General features: G+C 47.1%; 2 protein-coding genes across 2 annotated transcripts in view; one reads left to right on the top strand and one right to left on the bottom strand.

The window, feature by feature from the left end:
* LOC144953347 (uncharacterized) overlaps positions 1-21,840 on the top strand; it is a 142,030-nt gene that overhangs the window by 106,623 nt on the left and 13,567 nt on the right. The gene's annotated exons all lie outside the window — the stretch shown is intronic.
* LOC144953332 (uncharacterized) overlaps positions 7,916-21,840 on the bottom strand; it is a 446,639-nt gene continuing 432,714 nt past the window's right edge. The window contains 3 exon segments of the mRNA XM_078883895.1: positions 7,916-8,651; positions 8,653-8,669; positions 13,805-15,368. Coding sequence (XP_078740021.1) covers positions 7,916-8,651; positions 8,653-8,669; positions 13,805-15,340 — 2,289 coding nt within the window. The 5' untranslated portion in view covers positions 15,341-15,368.

The raw sequence follows: 21,840 nt of genomic DNA, 5'->3' as shown, positions 1-21,840 counted from the left end.
TTCTCTTCCTCCAGATGCTTCTCCTTGAGACGCTTCACCTCGCGAAGGCGCTTCTCCTCCATGAAGCGCGTTTCTTCAAGGAGGCGCTTTTCCATGACGCGTTTGACGTCGTTGAGGATTTTGTTTCGAAGGCACTTCTGCTCCGTTTGGTGCTTCACCTTGGCGAGGCACTTCACCTCATTGGGGCGCTTCTCTTCCATTGGGCATTTCTCCTTCGCAAGGCGCTTGTCCTCCTGGAGACGCTTCACTCCACTGAAGTTCTTCACCTCCCCAATGCTCCTCTGTTCACGCGAAGATAAGCACATGACCATTCAGACATGCGCACTCAGGACAACATCCATTCTCGCAGGCACACAAACATGGACGGGCACATATGCAAACAAAAATGCATACTGGCACATCTTTGTACGGATGAAAATATGCACGTTAACTCATGGCATGACGTGATGATGGAGGGATGGAGTGATGGTGTTGGGAGATGGTGTTGTGATATGGAGAGGTGAAATTGTGGAATGTTCTGGAGAGACGGTGGCTTGTGATGGAATTGACGCTTTATGAGGCTCTATGATATTGTATTGATTATCGATTTGAAGCTTTCGTGACTGCAAGGATTCATACTCACGTATGTGACTTCACCGAAAAAACCTAAGAAAGAGTCACATACGTGACTTTACCGAAAAAACCTAAGAATATATTGTATTGAGTTGGTGGTGGTGTGGTGTGATGAGAAAGGTGATGTGAAGAGATGGTGTGGTGATGTGAGGTGTAGTGATGTTTTGGTGCAATGGTGTGGGAGTGTGGAGAGAATGTGATGTTTGACTCCCATAGACCCCATACACACCTTTGGGGAACGATTTTCATAGCTTTGGCCTGGGAAAGGGTCCACTTCATCCATAATGTCCCCCCACGTGGTCGACTGGCGCCATGACTCCTGGGCTACGGAAAACAAAATTAATTCAAACGACGAGTAATGTATTAGAGAACGAAGCACGTGGAGATTCACGGAACTAATTCTGAGATTCCTGCAATTACCTCTTAACACATAACATGACCTGCTGTTGAGAAATATTAATCACATGGCAGTAAAACTTTACAAGTAATATTTTTGTATGCATGTTGAGATCATCAATTTCATTAAGTTGAGACCCCCATTTAAACCAATATGGTTGAAACTCAGTTCTAAATCCATGCTGTCTGCACACGTCTACTAAAATAAATTAATAAGGGAGCTGCCTCCTCTGCATAAAAACCACGTGCTGCAGGTATTTGGGACTTACCATCATAGTCCTCCAAGATATCAGCCCACTTGCGTTGTCTGTCCATGTTTTGTGGTGAAGGAGTCGTTTCTGTTTGATGTTGGAGGGGCTGGAGAGGTTGTAAAAACGCTCAGATTTAGCAACCTTTTGATTCACTCATCCTCTCAATAATTACATATTGACCACTCGCTGTACCAATCAAATCACTTTCGTGCCGTTTGTTTTACAAGTCCACTCACTCGCTTGTTTTCCCACTCACGCGTGCGTCAGATCACTCACTCATCCACCCACGCGAACATGTTTATTCCAACTGCCTATTGCATTACAAATAATCGCCAGACATAACCGTGATGTTTAACCTCTAATCCAGACAAGCATGTTGATGCACAGCCCATTTGTATTAATCGACTGCTTGATAAAGGCCCCCCTATGTCTTGTAGGTCATTGGGGTCAAATGACCATACTTAAATAATTTGTTATGACCCGAGAATGACGAGATACCGCCCATGTGGCTGTGACGTCACAGATAGGAGACGTCTATGGCAGCAGCTTGGGTCTGAACTAAAAGGCAGACTCCTCCCCCGTGTTGGATAACATTCAAAACATGTAATGCAGGGCACAATTATGCAGGCAATCAGAACACAATAATTATAGACATGTTAATCATATTATATGAGATTTAAACAGGTTAGTTATGAACGTTTAAAATGTTAACTTGCTTTGGGTCTAAACAATGACAGTAACAGCAACATATCAGAGCATGCCAAGTAACCTAACTAATAGTCCTAATTTGGTAGCAAAAAATCCAAATACCAACATATTCAAAAATAATGAAGCTTTAGTTTGTAGTCAAAACGTGCAATAAAAATAAACAACACACATCGTCAACAGGGATGCTCTCACCTCGTTGAGAATTCGCTCTGCAAAGGCTTCTTCTGCTGCTGCTCACTCGTGCGCATTCCTCTCGACTGCGGGTGGAGGCGTGGCTATGACATAACAGAGGTGACGTCACTACAGCGAGGCTCCGCCCCCACGCGCTTTGCGGGCGCACCACGTGGTGCAGTGCGGGTGGTGTGCGTCACCGGAAACAGCAGAGCCCTCGTTTCGACATTAAACATTTGCCCCCTCGCTTTGTGCTGTCTTTGATGTCACCGTTACTGCGGCGAGGACTGAAGCGATGCCTGGCCATCAGGCCTGGCATATACCTAGGCCTCAGGCTTCATATTTGTTCGTAGTTATTTTTTGTTTAATTGGAATTATTAACTTGCATTTCATTCATTACATTTCAAGCGTATGAACACCATCCCATTGGTTTTTTTTACCTTTAAATTCAGGTTTGTAGTATAGTTATTGATCTGTAGTTATATTTAAGTGAGTGAGGTGGTTGTACTAAGTGTGCATTTGAGTTCCATGTAAATTATTATTGTGTAAAGGATGTGTCTGTGTGCACCTATCCTGGCAGTGGTAATATGGGCTTTTCATGATTAAGTTGTTAATGAGATTGTTTATTTGTGTGTGTCTGTTATCTACGTCTGTGTCAGGTTACATATCTATGGTTGTACCTGTGTGTGTTTGTTATTTATGATGGGTGGTGATGATGTTTCTTGATAATGGATGGTGGTGATGATGATGATGGGTGGTGATTATGAAGGGTGGTAATGATTCTAGATTTGAAGCTTTCGTGACTGCAAGGATTCATACTCTTAGTTCTTTCGGTAAAGTAACGTAGGTTAAAAATTAAATTAAAATTAATACAAATAAAACAATAAAAATCACAACGTTTCGGAGGCAACACAAGCTTCCGTCTTCAGGTGAAACCGTCACAGCAAAATATCTGTACCTTATATAGAGACTAGCAGTCGACGCCCGCTTCGCGGGCGGTGTGTACATACTTGGTTGGTGGGGAGTTGAAAGTGGCTGGACACAATAGACATGTTTTGGTGATTGTTTTATGTTTATTTTTGTGAGGTTATATGCATTTTTATGAGACGCTCAATCGACAATATTAAAGAATGCAACTTATTCAAATATATAATGCAACTTATTGAAATATCTGGCGATACACGATATTCTTCGTGTACACTCGGTCTTCTTCCTCGTCGTCAGGTCCCTCAATAAGCGCCTTGATGTTGGATCTTGCCGTGACTCGCGATAGTGCCACGTACAGTTTGCCGTGCGAGAAGCATGGCGTTGGTAGATATAATCCCAGGTTGTGAACAGTTTGCCCTTGCGCCTTGTTGATGGTCATCGCGAAGGCTGGGACAATGGGGAACTGTTTGCGCCGAAGTGGAAATGGGAAGTCCTTCGTGTCCAATTCGCGGCGGATATGGTTGTTCTCAAGCAGCAAGTCCAAGACCAAGTGTGGGTACTCGGAAAGCTGCGGGAGGTCGTCAAAGTCCGACAGAGCCATCCCACCTGCCGTGAGGAACTCGTGGAGGCTGTGAAGGGTCTTGAACTTTACCATTTCTTTTATTTTCTTTGATGCTGCTAATCCTGCATAATGCACGGACATAAGTAGGACTAATCACATACCTGCATTTCCCATAAATATGCTAAATTCCTCTTGATATGCAAATTTATTTTGTCAAGGCGCCCTTTCCCCCCCTTCCAACCCAGCTTACATATATGCTCCAAGCACGTGTGCTGTTTTATTCAGACGCTGTCGCCTCGACAGACTTGGTTTTCACCTGAGGACGGCGGCTTGCGTTGTGGGCGAAACGTCGTGAGAATTATTTTATTATGTTTTATTTTTATTATTTTATTACTTCCCTTCTACGTGACTTTACCGAAAGAACCAAGATGATTTACCATTTCTTCTTTGTTGGTCAGCTGGCGGTACTGGTACTCGTAATCGCGAGCCAATTCGTCGTAGAATTTATCCCAGAGAGCCTTCGTATCTGCTGGCATGGAATACAGCAGAATCGTAGCGAAGAGTTGACGGAGCTGGTACGGAATCTGAAAGAGCGAGGCTTCTTCTAGACACGCAACCCATTCGCGATCGCTCTCAAGGTAGCCTGCTCGCATGGCTGCTTCCAGCGGTTTGTTTTGTTTTATTTTATTTGTAACGCACCATCCATATGCGCTCCACCATGCCCTTGCATCGCAAAGACACAGCTCCGGTGTGCTTCAGCGTGTGCGCCATCCACAGTGACATTGGTCAGGAATCGCACCGTTCCGATCGCACACAGGTTGGCCCCTGCATCTTCCGTCTGTATGTACACACACAGACAAATGCGCTATGGGCCACCTATTTTTTCTCATATTAAAATGTATTTTGTTGGTGTGTTTACGTTTACGTATTCCCATTGTGGGTGTTTTACGCATGTGTAATGCGGGCGAAAGCGACCTTCCGGATGTGACGTCACGAGGAGGCGGAGCCAGGTGACGTGGGTGAAAGGTAGGGGGTCCTTAAGCGGGTAAACCGGAAGGAGAAGTCAGTCGGGGTGTGAATGGAAAGGTGTGGGGCCACGCGGGCGTACGAGCCGAGGGGGCACCGTCAGAAGCGGGAGCCAACCCTGGGAACAGTAGGGAGCTACTGGGAGGTGTAAAGCTGCAGATAGAGATAGGCAGTAAGGCTGTGTGTGAGGGGCAGCGGGGTGGCTGCCAAGAGTCGCAGGAGCGACGAGAAGGCGAGACAGCACGAGGCTGTCAGAGCTGCAGCAGGAACAGCCAAGGGAGCTGTGTGAGTGTACAGCAGCGGAGCTGCTGTGGGGCTGCAAGAGCGACAAGAACAGCAGCGGGGCTGCTGATGTGGACTGGAGTGACATCGTAACCAGCACAGAGAGAATAAGAGAGACAGCCGTGTGGGAACGCAGTACGGACCGAATAAAGGACACTGAGCCAGAGATCGTGGTCAAGTCTTTTATTACACCTTCCCTAACAATGGTGCCTGCGCGCTCAAGCGTAATTATCCTAACCATCAGCGACTACGCGCAAGAGCCCCTGCAGTCCTGCTAATCATGCCGTCCCGTCTCTCCCCTGCTTGCCTCGTCGATACGTGGGGGGTGTGTGGGGGATGCGTTTCAACCGCGGTGGCCGAATGCCCCTCGCCGCGACAATACCATCTTAAGGCCGGTCGCAGCGCCGCGGTGCAACGTAGCGTCGGGGGAGGTCGTCCAATTCCCTGGTCGCCGGAAACCGTGAAAGTCAATCCTGATAAGGGCTTCTCGGATAAAAACCGGTCGATCAGGTGACCTCCCCTTCCAGCTCTATGGGTGGGGGGGAAATGCGTGCGGGTGTGTTCATGTGAGGTGAGGTGAGGGGGACGCGGGGTCGGCTCCGTCGCTTGGTCGTGGCGAGGTCGTAGATGGGGCGCCTGCTGAACGGCTTCGTGGCGGCGGCATCACAGTTGTCGTTGCTAGATCGTGATTCCGGGGTCGTAAGCAGTGTTCAATGCTAAATAAAATAATCCTCTACAGTCTGAGTCTAGAGTCATCACAATTCTAACGAATCATAATCTCACGAGCTCATTGTTGGTTTGTTCAATTATATATATATATATATTTCCATACTTGTTTATTGTTATTCGATGCCATTGAGATGGAACATTCATCAATCATTGGGCAACTTGATTCTAATACGACCATGGTGTGATTCTAATAATTTTATGCGATTATAAACCTGGCACCTCGCAAGCCACATGTTGGTCTTCTGATCCGTACTTACATATAACGTAGATTTGAGCACAGTGTAATTCTGGTACGACAAAACATTTAATCAGATCCTGATCCTGCACCTTCCGTTTCACAGATCCCATCCTTGGTTCGCACGTCCATATTACAAACAGACATGTTACGTAAAGACATGTAACGTACTTACGAGCATAGTGTGATTCTAAGAGGACCACGGAGTAATTCTAATAATTGGAATGCGATTCCAATATCACACTTCATTGTATGGTGTTCCAATCTATAACACTAGCTTATAATGTTATTTTTAGCGGTATAATGTAGAGCTCATAGGTTTTATTGCTAGAGTTCACAACATGAGATTTTACTATAAAATTAGTTTACAGTGTTATTGTTATAGCGTTTTAACGTATAGCTATAAAAGTAATATTGTTAGAGTTTATAATGTTAGAGCTTACAGTGTGAGTTTATAACGTGAGAGTTTTTGGCCGTGCCCTGTCCTCGTGGAACCCCACACGGATTTGGAAATAATTGCAATGACCATGAATGAGCTGAGATTTCAGCGACTAATGTTTACTTTGTTTCAACATAACTGAGTGCAGGTTAGTGCCATCTGGGCTTAGCGAATACTACTCATGAATTAACTCATACTCCTTTATGAAAGACATTGTAATCATGCCTTTTCTTGACGAATTGTCATCTTCAATAGCGTCCTCAAATATACGGCTAAAATACACAGCAGAGGGAAGGCTTCCTTGTTGGGGAGATGTAGTTTGGGTAAAGCGGAGACGATCCGATACACTGTGCTCCATCTCCCCACAAGGTCCAAGAAATTCTCAGTTTTTTTTTAAATGAACGTATGTTTTTCAAATCATATGAAATGTAATTATGTTATAATATGTGATTGTTATACACACCATATATAGCTATTCGATTAAATTAACATGACATTCATCAAACAGTGGACAGTTTGATTCTAATACGACTACAGTGGTATTTTAATAATTGTAATGAGATACAAATCTTGAATATCCTACCCCCGGTTCGCATTCACTTAACATGCATATGGCCAAAGTGTGATTCTAACATTATCACAGTGCGATTATAATTATTATTATTATGCGATTATAATCACGAACCTCCATTTATGTTGCTCAAAACTAATAATACCGTACCTCTGTTTTTGGTGTTATAAATGATGAAACTGGTTAATAGATTATTGTATTTTAATGATTTATGTTATCGTTGATAGTGTTACAGTTCACATGTCATACTTGATGATTAGGGACCGTAACGTTGCGAATAGATTTGTAATGGGGACCTTTCCCCTCCAGGGACACATGTTAATGGAGAGACAGCCAAGATGCTGCCGGTTAAGGGCAGATTTGTGTGACGAAGATCCTCCACCTGAAACTCGCTTAAAACACGTTTTTGCTATGAACATTGTAAAATAAATAAACGGACAAACATTTGTTAAAAATACGTTTTTATTAATCTGCAATAATTTATACGTTAAAATTCCAACCGAATATGTATTATGTTCTATGTTCAAACAGTTACAGTACAATGCAAACCATATATGTTCCTGGAATACCAAAGTGTTAAAGTATCATTACCCATGATGCTCTAATTAGTTCACCACGTTTGTTCACTGCTCGTCTATGTTGAAGTCAAGGCCATATATCCAACGAACGCGTCATCAATGTACATCCTAAAGTAGATTATTACCATCCAAAAAAAGCTTTATACTTGAAAAAAACCCGTTTAAAATGTTGAGTAAAGATCTAACTACAGATGCATTCCAACTTTAGCTCAACAGGAAGACTTAAACACTACAATATTGTCCGGAATTGAACCATCTCACAACCACTGCTCATCACACCACTTCACAAAGTAATCCGACAACATCAAAAATCACCACCTGCACGTCAAGAAACTCTCAAACGAACTGTAAAATGAAGGGTCAGAATTACACACAAAAGTACTCAAGACAGCTTAATAGGTATAACCTCATGCAACATTATATTTCATTCACCGCGAGCTCTCGGTTTGATCCTCGAGCCACTCCATGACATCCAGCCATCTCTCGGGATCCAACTTCATGGGATCGAAGGCGGAATTATCTTCTGGAATCATTGCAGCACCTTGAATTTCACCTTTTGATTTCAGCTTCCTATAATCTTGGACCTTCTGATGCCTCTTCCGTTTTGATGACCGTGCAAATGACTTTCCACACACAGTGCACAGGAATGGCTTCTCGCCCGTGTGTGTTCTTTGGTGTCTCTGAAGATGTGATGACTGTGCAAATGTCTTCCCACACACAGGGCACAGGAATGGCTTCTGGCCCGTGTGTATTTTCTGGTGTCTCTGAAGATGTGATGACTTTGCAAATGTCTTCCCACACACAGAGCACAGGAATGGCTTCTCACCCGTGTGTGTTCTCTGATGGTTTTGAAGAGTTGACAAGTGTGCAAATGTCTTCCCACACACAGAACACAGGAATAGCTTCTCGCCCGTGTGTGTTCTCTGTTGACTCTGAAGATGTGATGACTTAGAAAATGTCTTCCCACACACAGGGCACAGGAATGGCTTCTCACCCGTGTGTGTTTTCTTATGATCTTGAAGAGTTGATGACCGTGCAAATGTCTTCCCACACACAGAACACAGGAATAGCTTCTCGCCCGTGTGTGTTCTCTGGTGACTCTGAAGATGTGACGAGTGTGCAAATGTCTTCCCACACACAGAGCACATGAACGGCTTCTCGCCCGTGTGTTCTCTGGTGTCTCTGAAGATGTGATGGCCATGAAAAGGACTTCCCACACACAGAGCAATTGAATGGCTTCTCGCCCGTGTGTTCTCTGGTGACTATGAAGATGTGATGGCCATGAAAAGGACTTCCCACACACAGAGCAATTGAATGGCTTCTTGCCTCCTTGTGCGTGGGGCTGTGGAGAGCGTCTCTGCTCCATGTGAGCGTAGTAACAGTAGCGGTGTTATTGAGTCAAAAGTACGCTATCGGCCGCAAGGATGTGGGAAATGTGAAACATGAAGGTGCAGGATCAGGATGGGATTACAATTATTTGAATAACACTTTGGTGGTATTAGGATTAAGCTGTCCATTGCTGGATGAATGTTCCATCTCAATGGCATCAAATAGCAATATTCAGTATGAATATATAAATAATCGAACAAACCCAATATAAGCCAGTGCAATTATGAATCCTTAAAATTGTAATGACTCCAGACTCAGACTACAGAGGGTTCTTTTATTTAGCCTTTAACGCGGCTTAGGACCCAGGCGTCAAAATATAGCAACGATGACGACGAGACGGCAACCAGCCTCGACCCGAATCCCGGCCAACACAGCCCCGAACCTCGTTTCTCCCCCTCTCTTATTCTCAGCATGAACCTCCGTCCACACTTGGTCCCGCCTTCCCTTCTCGAAATCTCTCAATCCTGTTGTCACCACTTGTCGCTTAGTTGACGCACTGTCTTTACATCACCCACCTCGATGACCTCGACCGGAACCGGCCATGGGCGGACATATCCGATTGCACCTGTGGGCAATACAACAATGCCCTCTCCCTAACCAACCATGGAAGCACGTGCTCCCGCCGGTGTTCTTTTCATTAGCTGCTTGCGCTCTGGTGGGGAAATGTCTTCGTTAGGAATTGTTTTGCAACGTTCAGGTCCAGAATACCGAAGTATACCGGGGATCACCTGTACTTAAAAACACGTAAACTGATAACACTATAAACAATAACACTGAACATTAAACGTCTATAAACTATCAACTGGTTTAATAATGTATACCACCATAAACGGAGGTACGATATTTTAATCTCATTAGAAGTATTAAATCGCACTCTATACATATGTATGTAAATTATCTGTTAAATCGAACCAGGGGTCGGATATGTGAACTGTGGGGGGTACAGGGCAAGAATCGTATTAAATTTCGATTCAAAGCTTTCGTGACTGCAGGGATTTATCTTCTTGGTTCTTTCGGTAAAGTCACGTAGAAGGGAAGTAATACAATAATAAACATAAAACATAATTAAACTTCAGCCACAACGCAAGCAGCCGTCCTCAGGTGAAGAATGAAACACCACCAAGCTTGGAGCGTATATTTAAGCTGGGTTGGAGGGGGGGAGGTTGGAAGAAGAGCGCCTTGACAAAATAATTTGCATATCAAGAGGATTTTGGCATATATATGGTAAATGCGTAGGAGGTGGGCGGGGGGTTTCAAAGTCATATTATGTCCGTGCATTATGCAGGACCAGCAGCATCATGCTACCCCCATCCCCTCCCTTTGATGCTGCTGGTCCTGCATAAAGCACGGGCATAAGTAGTACTAATCACATACCTGCATTTCCCATATCCCCTCCCTTTGATGCTGATAATCCTGCATAATGCACGGGCATAAGTAGTACTAATCACATACCTGCATTTCCCATATCCCCTTCGTTTGATGTTGCTAATCCTGCATAATGCACGGGCATAAGTAGTGCTAATCACATACCTGCATTTACCATGAATATGCTAAATCCCTCTTGATATGCAAATTCCTTTGTCAAGGCGCTCTTCCCCCTCCAACCCAACTTAAAAATACGCTGCCAAGCCTGGTGGTGTTCATTCAGACGCTGTCTTTCTGACAGACCTGTTCTTCGCCTGAGGTCGGCTGCTTGCGTTGTGGCCGAAACGTCGTGAGAATTATTTTATTATTTTTATTCTTTTATTATTTACATTCTACGTGACTTTACCGAAAGAACCATGAAGATGAATCCCTGCAGTCACGAAAGCTTTAAATAGAAATTTGGTGGAACATGTTTTTTGTCGTTTATTGTGAAATTTCGGTCACAGTTCCTATGATCACTGTTACATTGCTTATGGCTTTATTTTGGTGATTTCAAAAATATTTTTGGTTTAGCCGTGTTTGTTGTAGTACGGAGTTAGAATGATGGCTTTAATCTAAGTTGTCTTGTGGTTGTTGTTGTTGTTTGACTGGCATCCCATTGGGATTTTTGCACAGCGTTGGTGTACGGTGCTTTTTTCTGGAATACTTTGCAGTTTTTCCATGGCTTTTTCTGTTTGCGCATAGTCACTTTGAGATGTTTTCTATTTCATGTTTTTTATTTGTTGCGGTTGCACCCGATTCAAGAGCCGAATGGCTCACAGGGCTATACCAAATACATGAAAATGAAATGAAACTGTTAAGGCTATATGGGGGATCTTTCTGTTTGTGTTAGGTGCTCGCTAACAGCACTTGCCCCTACAGTCTGTCCAGGCTATATGGGGGGTCTTTGTCTTAGATGCTCACTAACAGCACTTGCCCCAACATTCTGTGCAGGCTATACGGGGGATCTTTGTGTTTGTGTTAGGTGCTCGCTAACAGCACTTGCCCTGACATTCTGTCCAGTCTACACGGGGGATGTTTGTCTTTGTGTGTTGGGAGCAAGTTTGAGTGGCGTGTAGCCGTGGGACTTGAACGGGAGCCTGCTGCTACTGACAGTCGTTGACTCCGGTTGGACAGACGCTGATAGACAAACACGCACAGGCCAGTACAGACACAGACAAGAGGAACACAGAGACGACATAGACACATGCAGAGAGAAACACACAGAGGCGAACAGAGACACAGACGGGCAGAGAGATGTTGAATCGAACTAACTGAACTCGCTCCATTGAAAGTTTCCTCGATATTTGCCCATTCCCAGAAGTCGTTCTAGTTTCTATTTATTTCATTGTGTGTGGTGTGAACGTGTAAGCAATGTGGGATATCGATGTACACGGATATGAACAAGATCAGCAGACAAGATGTCTTTCATCCTCTTTGGTTCTTTCAGTAAAGTCACGTAGGTAGAACAAATAAAATAATAATAAATAAATCACGACGTTTCGATCGCAACACGAGCGATCGTCCTCAGGCGAAAACATCCAGACATTGTCGCGGCAGATGTCACGTGAGCTACGGCACGTGACAAAGATGAGGTGAGCCCCCCCCCCCCCTCCCGGGGCTCGCCTGGCTCAGCTGAGCATTGTTTCAATGCGGTGGGCTCACGCGAAATTGATTTCTGTAAAACGAAGGTACTTTGAAAACCCACTGGCTATACTCTTTTATATAAGTGTTGTGTCCTTAACTAACCACACGGGGACGTCTGGTTGAGGCAACACGTTTATTATAACTCTTTCGAACTCGGCTCTACACACGACTGAAACACGAAGGGGTACGACCCCTTCCAACCGATAGCCTACGGGAGTGACAGCCTCGTTTCTATCGCAGCCTGCACACTCCGGGCTCTGCCACCCACGGGTCCCTTAGCCCGGCGTTAAGGGAAGACTGGACGCCCCGTCCCAGCCAGGGTACTGGAGCTCACCTCTGGTCCGCTACAACCCGGCTCTGGCTAGAGCTGGGGGAGGGTCCCAGAGTGTCTGAGCTCACCTCAGGTCCGCTCCAACCCGGCTGTAACAAGAGCCTCGGTTGAGGGTCCCCGGGTGCTGTTCCAGTCTTCAGGTCTTCGGATGTCCTCAGGCTTGAGTTGGTGAACACTGCCCGGTCCGTCCAGAGGGCCGGCCTTTTATCCCCAGGTCGGGATCACCCCTCCCCTCCTGACACCCCCCCCCCCTTGTTATGGCGCTTACGCACAACTTCTTGACGAACGCTGCACGTTCCGTCGCTTTCGTGCAGGGGGCGCTGCAAACCTACGTGCCCCCTACATGAACGACGGAGGGGCAGGGACAGACGTTCGATCGCGTTGGAATCGATCTGCAGACGGCGGTCTTATCGCACGGCCAGCTCTGTGTCGCCTCATCTCGATCCCGCGATCCCAAACAGGTGAAAGTCCGCATCAAACTGAACCCCCAGGAAGACCATCTACTTCACGACAAGAGAAAATTCACACGAAATATCGTTTTCAATGAATAAGCTTTTAATGAAGTACATTTATCTAATTCAAAACATAATACAATTCAAAGTTTTCATTTTCAAACTTCAAAACGGAGCATCGGGAGCTTGCGTGGATGCGTCGCTCGTGTGCAATTTTTTTCGTCACTTTACAATCAGCAAGGACCATTTCTCGTCCTAATTCGACAAAATGTATTTCAACACATAATACAAAATTATAATTCGTGTTGTAGAGAATGTTCCTCCTTTTCGTGTAACTTTTAATTGTGTGTGCCTTGTAACTGATTAATGATCCGAGTGTGCTCACTATTTAAAAGACAATGAGTTGCTCCAGAGGCAGACGCTTCCTGAAAACACAAAAGTACCCTTTGACCTGTATCACAAGAACAATGAGTCTCACCCGAGTGATCTGTACAGGTTACTTGCAAAACACAAACTTTGTTCTAACATCACTTATTCAATGTTTGACCCTTATAGACAACATGTTACATGTGCGCCCACCATCAGACAAGTAATCATTCTAAATTATTGACAATCATTTTAACTAATACTATTGCGCCATTCAAAACGAAGGCTGGTGTCTGGGTCAAAATTGAGCAAATTCCAAACATTACCTACAAACTCCACAACCAAGGTGCCACATCAACCATCGCCATCTACTGACAGGCTCTTGTCTACATGCAGGCCGGTGCAGGGCCACCACCTTGTGCCAAACAGTGGCAGCTGCTACTTGGGGGTGCTCTTCGAGTGTTTGAAACGAGATACGATACAAAACTCCGAGTTGCCGAGGCGATTAAGTAAGCACCATATAAATGCAATTTATAACAGTGAATGCTTGGGGGCTTATTGGCTCTCGCTCCTGGTTAGAAATCTACCCAACACACAGGTCCACAAAGACTGGCCGCTCTTACCCTGCAGGTTGAACCTAGGAACCGAGTGTTCAACTTCACATTCTTGTCATTAAAGGCCTGTGACAAAGGTGCGTCTATTGGAGCGACATCGTCTCAAGCTTACACATCTCCCGGGTCTCCATTTGACTTTGTATTGTCTCGGAGGAAGTCCACCCACACCTCCACTTCCACAAACTGCTGGGAGTTGCCTCGCTCTGCCTCACAGTGAGAATTCTCCTCCTGCTTCACGTTGCCTCCATCGATGTGAAGGTCCGACTTTGGAGTTGAATCTTCATCTTCACATTTCACCTTCACATCTTGACGTTTCACCTCGATACCTTTCAAAGTATCCAAGTTGGGATTTTCTTCCGGTTCTTGTTTCACGAGGGATGGACTCATTGCATCACTTTGACTTTCACAAGCTGATTTCAGACTCCACTCCTTGTGGATATTGTGATGCTTGTGTGTTCTCTGGTGTCTTTGAAGATTTGGTGAAAGTGTAAACGCCTTCCCACACACACTGCACTTGAAGGGTTTCTCTCCCGTGTGTGTTCTCTGGTGTTCTACAAGAGTAGATGACCGTGCAAACGCCTTCTCACACACACCACACTTGAATGGTTTCTCTCCCATGTGTGTTCTCTGGTGTTTTACAAGAGCAGATGACTGTGCAAACGCCATCCCACACACACTGCACTTGAAGGGTTTCTCTCCTGTGTGTGTTCTCTGGTGTTCTGCAAGAGTAGATGAATGTGCAAACGCCTTCCCACACACACCGCACTTGAAGGGTTTATCTCCCGTGTGGATTCTCTGGTGTATTACAAGAACAGATGACCGTGCAAACGCATTCCCACACACACTGCACTTGAAGGGTTTCTCTCCCGTGTGTGTTGTCTGGTGTGCTTCACGAGTAGATGACCGTGCAAACGCCTTCTCACACACTCTGCACTTGAAGGGTTTCTCTCCCGTGTGTGTTCTCTGGTGTATAACAAGAGGATATGACTTTGCAAACGCCTTCCCACACACACTGCACTTGAAGGGTTTATCTCCCTTGTGGGTTATCTGGTGTATTACAAGAGCAGATGACTGTGCAAACGCCTTCCTACACACACTGCACTTGAAGGGTTTATCTCCCGTGTGGGTTCTCTGGTGTTTTAAAAGAGTAGATGACTGTGCAAACGCCTTCCCACACACACCGCACTTGAAGGGTTTCTCTCCCGTGTGTGTTCTCTGGTGTTCTACAAGAGTAGATAAAAGTGCAAACGCCTTCCCACACACACCGCACTTGAAGGGTTTCTCTCCCGTGTGTGTTCTCTGGTGATTTACCAGAGCAGATGACTGTGCAAACGCCGTCCCACACACACTGCACTTGAAGGGTTTTTCTTCTGTGTGTGTTCTCTGGTGTGCTACAAGAGTAGCTGACTGTGAAAATGCCTTCCCACACACACTGCACTTGAAGGGTTTCTCTCCTGTGTGTGTTCTCTGGGGTTTTACAAGAGTAGATGACTGTGCAAACGTTTTCCCACACACACTGCACTTGACGGGTTTCTCTGCTGTGTGAGTTCTCTGGTGCTGTGTCAAATGTTCAGTACGATCTGTGCTGTTGGCACGCAGGTCGCATTGTTGCCTTTTTGCACCGAGCCGCGCCGAGTGCCTTTGCTCCATCAGACCAATTCTGCAGAGGAAGCGACAGCTGCAGACAGAAAAATATATCCACACCATCTACACATCAGTACCAATGCATATATAGTCACACGTGACTTACACGTCTATACTTATACATATATTCATGATAGTGAAAAAGTATCCCAAATTCATCACACGGGCTGTTATGGCACACAATGAGAGGGCAAATGGTTATAAACATGCCTGGAAGCCCTAGTATCTTCAAAATGAATGTTAACCCAAAACTCCGAGCACACGATTTCAGCTGTCTGGCTTCAAAATGACTATTTATGAAAGCTAAATTTAGCTGACATAGCAAAGGGTGTTGAAAAAAATACTATTTGTGTTATGCACAAATGCATAAATTAATGTTCAATTGCAACTTAGAGGTGTGAAGCAAGGCACAGATGTCCTTGAATGCTGGTATGAAGTTCCGACTTCAGCTGCACGTGTGCTGTGATAACTTCCTGACTCCAATCTTACAAAGACTTCCAGAGGAAAACAAAAATAAACTACCGTTTTGATATAACCTCCGTGCTCAATAGAATTAATAGACTTTACTGCAAATACAAACTTGACACTGTCACACACTCAGGGGCGGAGCCAGTATTTTAAGGTAGGGAGGGGGGCAAACCCTCCAGCAATGAAAAATGATAGGAGTTAATAATAGGAGTTTTCCCCTTTTTTCTGGCAACAAAACTGAAACCTTATGAGGATTCATTTCTGTGTCGTGTTTTCTCCGGAGACACTTTGTTGGGGGCACGTCTTTATTATATACACGCGCCCTAACTACTAAACATCAACTCCTCGTACGGTTTATCTCGAGTACTTCCACTCGGTATATTATACGCCTCCTACGTAACATGCCTGCCCCGGCTGTGCTCCAGGTCCTCTGGCTATAATATCCTATGGGAGACCCAGGGTCCACCACTGGCCTCACAGAGCTTCGGCCCTTAAAAAGACGGCAAAGCTAGGGGTCCAGGGTCCTATTCTAGCAGGTCTTCTTGCTTCAACTGGTCGTCTTCAACTGCCAGGACCTCTCCAGAGGTCTGCCTTATATACGTTTCTCAGCCAAGGTGCGGACCTCAGTGAGGGACGCGGGTGACCCCAGAGTCCCTCACCGAGGTCTGCATGTCTGCCGTTGCAGGCCAGTACGTCCGTAGCCCCCCCAGCCATTAGGAGTGTTTGCGAGGGATCGTAGGACCCCTCACAACCCCCAACCGCAAAAACACACTATGATAATGTGTGAGCTGTACGCCTTTTGGCGTCCTCTGGTCGAGCACCAATTGGCGTCCTCTGGTCGAGCACCAATTGGGTCAAGGCTCAAAAAAAGCCGTCCCTTGGTGTGGACCAATCAGTTTCAAGGACAATGCATATATTATCATAGTGTGTTTTGTTTGCATTTGACTGCAAGTATTGTGGTAAATGCAGACATGAATCCTCGTAAAAGACGTTTGGTTGGTTCGATCTTGTTGGTTTTTGTCGTTAGGCTGTTAGTAGGATCCTACTAACAGCCTAACGACAAAGACCAACAAGATCATCAGTAGGATCCGACTAACAGCCTAACGACAAAGACCAACAAGATCATCACGAGTTCGACGTCCCTAATCGAACCAACCAAACGTCCCTCCTTAAAACCCTCAGCTGCAAGACCTCCCAGATTCTATGGTCTTCCCAAGATCTATAAAGAAGGCTCCCCACTACGACCCATAGTGTACAATCAACTCTCCTACCTACAAACTGGCCCGTTTACTATCAGATACTCTGCTCCCCTTCACTGGCAAGACCTCGACAGCAGTACTTAACTCAACCCAATTGGTCTCTATGGTCAAGGACATGGTACTGTCTCCTGACGATATCCTCGTCAGTCTTGATGTGGTATCTCTGTTTACCAAAGTCCCAGTTCCTGACACCTTAACAATAATCGAAGACTTGGTCCAACATGGACTGAACTCGGATGTACCTGCGCTGGTTAGGCATTGCCTCACCAAGACTTACTTTACCTGGAATGGAACCTTCTAAAACAGAATGAGGGTACCCCCATGGGCTCCCCCTTGTCACCAGTGATAGCCAATGTGTTCATGGAAAAGTTTGAATCAGATGCTATCCAGACGTCCACCCTGCGTCCTTCCCTGTGGAAGATATATGTGGATGACACTTTCGTCATTTGACCACATGGCCTCCCAGCATTGAACCATTTTCTGGACCACATCAATTCCAGACACCCATCCATCAAATGCACCATGGAAGTGGAGAAAGATGGCAAACTACCATTCTTGGATGTTCTGTTTGAGAGGAGACCTGATGGATCCTTGAGACATTGTGTTTACAGGAAGGCCACCCATCTTAAACAACTACGCTGGTTTGGTCGCCTGCGTGCCTATCTGGACGTTAATTTATTTACGGACCCGCCCACACAGCTCGCTCTGATTCGATGAAAATAAAACAGCCGGCAAAAAGCCACAGCTCACTTTGATTCGATGAAAATAAATAATTAACACGCCCGGAAGAGAGCGATAGCATAGGTTTGGCAAGGTCTGCGCCGCAGTGCTGCAGTGCACTGTGGGCGCAGACCCTGCGCTGTGTGAGTGTGGTGTGTATGCAAGTGTGCGAATGGTAGTTACGCTAATATTACGTATATTTACGTAAAAAATGGGTGCTGCGATTAGTGGAGTCCCCAAACAACTTTACCTTACGAGTAGGCAGGGGTCGCTATACAGTAAGTCTTAGCGGACTGAGCTGGCAGCTTCACCTGCCGGGACCACGGCCAGTTGCGTAGCGCCCCCTACAGTTTCGCCCATGGGTCAATACCCCCATGGGGCAACCCAGCTGACTGTTTGATGGGTACAATGGGTACTTTTCGGTTTATCCGGCTTATTACCATTATGTATTGACGTTGATCACGTCTCCATGGACGGCTTGCTGTCTACTTCGGTTGTGTAATTGGCGTTACTGTACATTTATCATGTTTTGGAGTGCCAATCCCATGCACTTTGAAATGTTATAAACTGTCTAAAAAGGTTGCAGCCCGGCCCCCGCCGCTGTCACTCTCTGGCCGTTGCAACAGCCATATCGGAATTTGCGACATGCTAAAACAATGAGTACAGTGTGACACCACCCGGGTAACTCCCGAGATCAAAATGGGCATTGGAAAGTGATCGCTTTATTGAGATGATTATGGTACTACCACAGGGTATTGTGAACGGTTCAAGAGGAGGAGAGGTCTGGATTTGTAAGTCTCACAATACCGGTAAGAAGCGCCGGGTGGGGGATGCCCTCCACTGGGGTACAAATTCTGTCATTATTAGTATACGATCATGCAATGTTTCTATCTGCAAGCTGTCATAACTGAAACGATCCCCGTTATTGTTCGATTGAGAGGGACCCACACCTCTGATACCATATGTGAGGAACCCAAAAATCTGATGCATGTGTAATAAAAGACTTGACCACGATCTCTGGCTCAGTGTCCTTTATTCGGTCCGTACTGCGTTCCCACACGGCTGTCTCTCTTATTCTCTCTGTGCTGGTTACGATGTCACTCCAGTCCACATCAGCAGCCCCGCTGCTGTTCTTGTCGCTCTTGCAGCCCCACAGCAGCTCCGCTGCTGTACACTCACACAGCTCCCTTGGCTGTTCCTGCTGCAGCTCTGACAGCCTCGTGCTGTCTCGCCTTCTCGTCGCTCCTGCGACTCTTGGCAGCCACCCCGCTGCCCCTCACACACAGCCTTACTGCCTATCTCTATCTGCAGCTTTACACCTCCCAGTAGCTCCCTACTGTTCCCAGGGTTGGCTCCCGCTTCTGACGGTGCCCCCTCGGCTCGTACGCCCGCGTGGCCCCACACCTTTCCATTCACACCCCGACTGACTTCTCCTTCCGGTTTACCCGCTTAAGGACCCCCTACCTTTCACCCACGTCACCTGGCTCCGCCTCCTCGTGACGTCACATCCGGAAGGTCGCTTTCGCCCGCATTACACCACCCTCCCCCATAGAAAAAACCCAGCCGACTTCGGCTGAACAACACCAAAGCGTAATGCGGTGAACCGACCTTCCCCCTTAAAGGACACTAAGCATGCAATATAACAACAAGAACAACACACAAGTAACATCGACGAACGTACGAAAGCATGCGATAAATACGACGGCAAGAACAAGAACAATAACAACATACAATCAACGAAACGTAAGCGATTTGGAACGAGTGCGGGTCGCCGGCCCGTCCCGGACGGTCGGCGGCCCACTTGTAGAACGGGGACGCGATGGAACACGAGAAATGACAGGGGGTAATTCCCCTGCTGCGATTGGAAGTCCACCGACATCTCGTGTCCCTGACGAATCAGTCTTGGTCGTATTCCGCGAATGCGCCTGCAGCGGGGTCGGAAGGGTCGCCGGGCTTGAAGGTCCCGCAGCCCTGGCAGGCGCCCTCCGAACAGGCCCACTCCTCCCCCGCGGTGTCACGGTCGGCCTGTCTGGAACAGGTACGACAGGCGCTCCAGCAAGATCAATGGACGCAGGCGGGGAAGAGTCAGAGTCAGCAGCAACAGACCCCGGCAAGGCAACATTGGGAGATGACGCATCACGTAGGGGAGCAACATATGGTTTCAACCGCGACGTATGAACAAACCAACGGCGAGAACCAAACTGAACGCGCGCCGACTGTGGATTGGGAACCTCAATGAGGCGCACAGGACCATGCCAAGGTTTGTGCAATTTAGGAGAGGTCCCCGGCCGCACCTGCGGGCAATGGAGCCAGGCCAGGTCTCCCACCTTCCAGGGGCACTCCCCCTCAGACCGCCGAGCATACCGCTCGTTCCGGGCCTGGGCTTTGGCCGTAGCCACGCGGGCGTTTTCCCGCGCCTCCGTAACCCGGCGAACCGTGTCCTGAATGTATTCAGGGAGTGGTTTACGAGGTCCCTTCACCCCAGTACCCAATTGCACATCCACCGGAGGCACGTTTTCCCGACCATACATAAGGTAAAACGGCGAATACCCTGTAGCCGCATGGGGCGTCATCCTGTACGCCGAAAGCACTCCGGGGATGTGCAGATCCCAATCCGATTGCTGTTCACTCACAGTATGGCAAAGCATGGCAGATAATGTCCTGTTCAGCCGCTCAACCATACCATCCGTCTGCGGATGGTATGGAGATGTCCGTATCTTCTTAGTCCCAAGGCCTGCGCACACTTCAGCCAATAATTTAGAAGAGAAATTTCGGCCCTGGTCCGTGAGGAGTCTCTCCGGCGCCCCCTTGTCCATAATGTACCCAAACAAAAAGGCGTCGGTGATGGCCGCGGCCGACTGATCGGGCAACGGCCAGGCCATCGGCCAACGGGAGAGATACTCAACCCCTACCAGCAAATATTTATTTCCCCTCGCCGATGGTGGGAAGGGTCCCAATATGTCCAGTGCCACCAATTCATTGACTCGAGACACCTGAATCGACTGGAGAGGCGGCACGTAAGGATGTTTAGGCGGCTTACGCCGGGCGCATTCAGGGCACGCGCGCACGTGCCCTACGACATCTGTCGCCATGCCGTGCCAAAAATAATGACGTTGTAACGTCAACAAGGTCTTCTGCACCCCTAAATGCAATAGTGTGTCACAATGGAGAGTTCTAATCAACTCAAATCGCAAGGACGTTGGTACCACCACACGCCAGCTTTCCTGGAACCTTTCTTGCCACATAAGCAGACCATCTCGGAGAGCGGTTCGCGGCCCCACAGCCGAACTCGGACTCCCATTGTCCCTCATAGACCGCTTCCGCATGGACAACAACGACTCATCCATCATCTGTTCCCGAATCCAGACAGACCGCGGCAGATTCAAAACCCCATCAGTCGGTCCCGGTTCCATCGGAGTATCCGACTTCCCGACGGCCAACGTAAGCGGCTGAGGGGGGTTCAGAATCGGCGAACACCTATGCGTCCCCGACGCACATTTACAAGGGGCGCGCCCTGGTAATCTGGAAAGTGCGTCAGCGTTCGCATGGCGCACTCCCTTCCGATGTTGAATTTGGAAGGAAAATTCCTGCAGCGTGTCCAACCAACGTGCCCACTGTCCCGATGGCTGGTCCATTTTAAGTGCATATTGCAAGGCCGCATGATCCGTACGCACAATAAAAGAACGACCGTAAAGGTACGGTCGAAATTGCCGTAGGAAAAAAACAACCGCCAAAAGTTCTCTACGAGTGACACAGTAGCGTGTTTCCGCAGGCGACAAGACTCGGCTACCATACGCCACGACGCGCTCTACGCCCCCTTTAGACTGTGATAATACCGCCCCAATACCTGTGTCACTCGCGTCCGTATCAAGAATGAAAGGGCGATCAAAATCGGGATAATCCAATGTCGGGGCCGTAGCCAATAGATCACGCAGACTCCGAAAGGCCGCCTCTTCCGGCTCTCCCCAAACAAATTTCCGTCCTTTACCCGTAAGGAGATGCAAGGGCCTCGCAATCGTCGCAAACCCCGGCACAAATCTTCGGTAATACGAGGCAAAT

Source organism: Lampetra fluviatilis, chromosome 74, assembly GCF_964198595.1.
Source record: "Lampetra fluviatilis chromosome 74, kcLamFluv1.1, whole genome shotgun sequence".
Taxonomy (NCBI): Eukaryota; Metazoa; Chordata; class Hyperoartia; order Petromyzontiformes; family Petromyzontidae; genus Lampetra; species Lampetra fluviatilis.
This window is presented reverse-complemented; position numbering and strand designations above follow the sequence as displayed.